General features: G+C 64.2%; 1 protein-coding gene across 1 annotated transcript in view; it reads left to right on the forward strand.

Moving 5' to 3' along the window:
• Positions 1-1,181, forward strand: part of LOC104124432 (TLE family member 2, transcriptional corepressor) — a 39,711-nt gene extending 38,530 nt beyond the window's left edge. The window contains exons 12-15 of the mRNA XM_035892351.1: positions 220-367; positions 447-597; positions 752-828; positions 947-1,181. Of these exons, the coding sequence (XP_035748244.1) occupies positions 220-367; positions 447-597; positions 752-828; positions 947-1,054 (484 nt within the window). The 3' untranslated portion in view covers positions 1,055-1,181. The remainder of the gene's footprint in view (positions 1-219; positions 368-446; positions 598-751; positions 829-946) is intronic.
• Positions 1,182-1,526: the final 345 nt, after the last annotated feature.

Here is a 1,526-nt window from a genome sequence, read left to right on the forward strand (position 1 = left end):
GGGCTGTTCCGGTCCTGGGCCAGGAACGGCTTGGTCCCCTCCAGGTAGTTCCCACCTCTTCCCACGGTCTCACCCTGGCCGTGGGACCGTCCCTGTCCTCGCCGGAGAGATCTCCCACTCCTCACTGCTGGGTGCTGCCCTGGTCCACGCTCTGCGCCGCAGGAGCTGGCAGCCCTGATGGCCGTGCCCTTGTCCCCCCCCTGTCCCCCTCTCTCCCAGGCAGTTTCAAGGCCACACGGATGGTGCCAGCTGCATCGACATCTCTAACGATGGCACCAAGCTGTGGACAGGGGGGCTGGACAACACGGTGCGGTGCTGGGACCTGCGGGAAGGGCGTCAGCTGCAGCAGCACGACTTCAGCTCCCAGGTAGGGGCTGGGAGCACCCCGGGGCCAGCCAGGACCTGCCCGGCCCCCGCCTGACCCTGTCCTGTGTCCCCCCCCCAGCATCTTCTCCCTGGGGTACTGCCCGACGGGAGAGTGGCTGGCGGTGGGCATGGAGAGCAGCAACGTGGAGATCCTTCACGTGAGCAAACCGGACAAGTACCAGCTGCACCTCCACGAGAGCTGCGTCCTCTCCCTCAAATTCGCCTCCTGCGGTAGGCGAGCGCCGTGTTTTCTGCTGGGGCTGTGTTGACTTTGGACCCGGGGGTGGCTCCGTCGAGCCCCAGATGGGTCCTTCTGGTTCCCCTGCTGTGCTCAGCCCCCCTGAAGGGCGTCCCAAACACTGACCCACTTTGTCTCCTACCCCAGGGAAATGGTTCGTGAGCACGGGGAAGGACAACCTGCTAAACGCCTGGCGGACGCCCTATGGGGCCAGCATCTTTCAGGTGCGGGGGGGGTGTGGGGGTGTGTGTGCATTTTGGCCATTTGGCATTTGCCGGGGGGGTGATGAGGACAGCTCCGGCCGCCAGCGCTGCCCTCACCACCCGCCTCTCTCACATTCAGTCTAAAGAGTCCTCATCGGTGCTGAGCTGCGATATCTCCATCAACGACAAATTCATCGTTACGGGCTCTGGCGACAAGAAGGCCACAGTGTACGAGGTGGTGTACTGAGGCCCCGTCCCTCGCCACCCCTCAGGGACGGGGCCAGCCCCAGCCATCGGGGCTGATGGAGGCCTCCTGGGGCCAGCCCCCCTGCAGCCCTGCTCCCCCCTCTTCCTCCTCTCAGCCGCCAAAACAAGGCCAGGGCACCAGGCCCCCCCCCGCTACCCTCCCCAAGGTCAAGGGGAGAGCAGGAGGGGAGCGCTGGCTGAGGCCAGGCAGCCCCCCCGGGCTGGGCAGGGGGTCTGGGCAGCCTAGGGCCGCTCTGTTGGTCAGGGCTGGGCAAGGCGAGTTTTGCTCCTGAGTTCATGGCGCTCATTTCTGCTGCAGAACAGCTGTAAATTATCGGTAAAGAAATGTATTTAACTGGGTTTTAATCCCTTAGTAATAAAAAGGATCAAAAGTGTGGCTGGGCTGGTGGCGATGCCGGACTGAGGGACACCCATCCCTGGGAGCTGACATTCCCCCCCCCCACCCCCCTGAT

This window comes from Egretta garzetta, unplaced genomic scaffold (genome assembly GCF_000687185.1).
Source record: "Egretta garzetta isolate BGI_Z169 unplaced genomic scaffold, ASM68718v1 scaffold4, whole genome shotgun sequence".
In the NCBI taxonomy this organism is placed as follows: domain Eukaryota; kingdom Metazoa; phylum Chordata; class Aves; order Pelecaniformes; family Ardeidae; genus Egretta; species Egretta garzetta.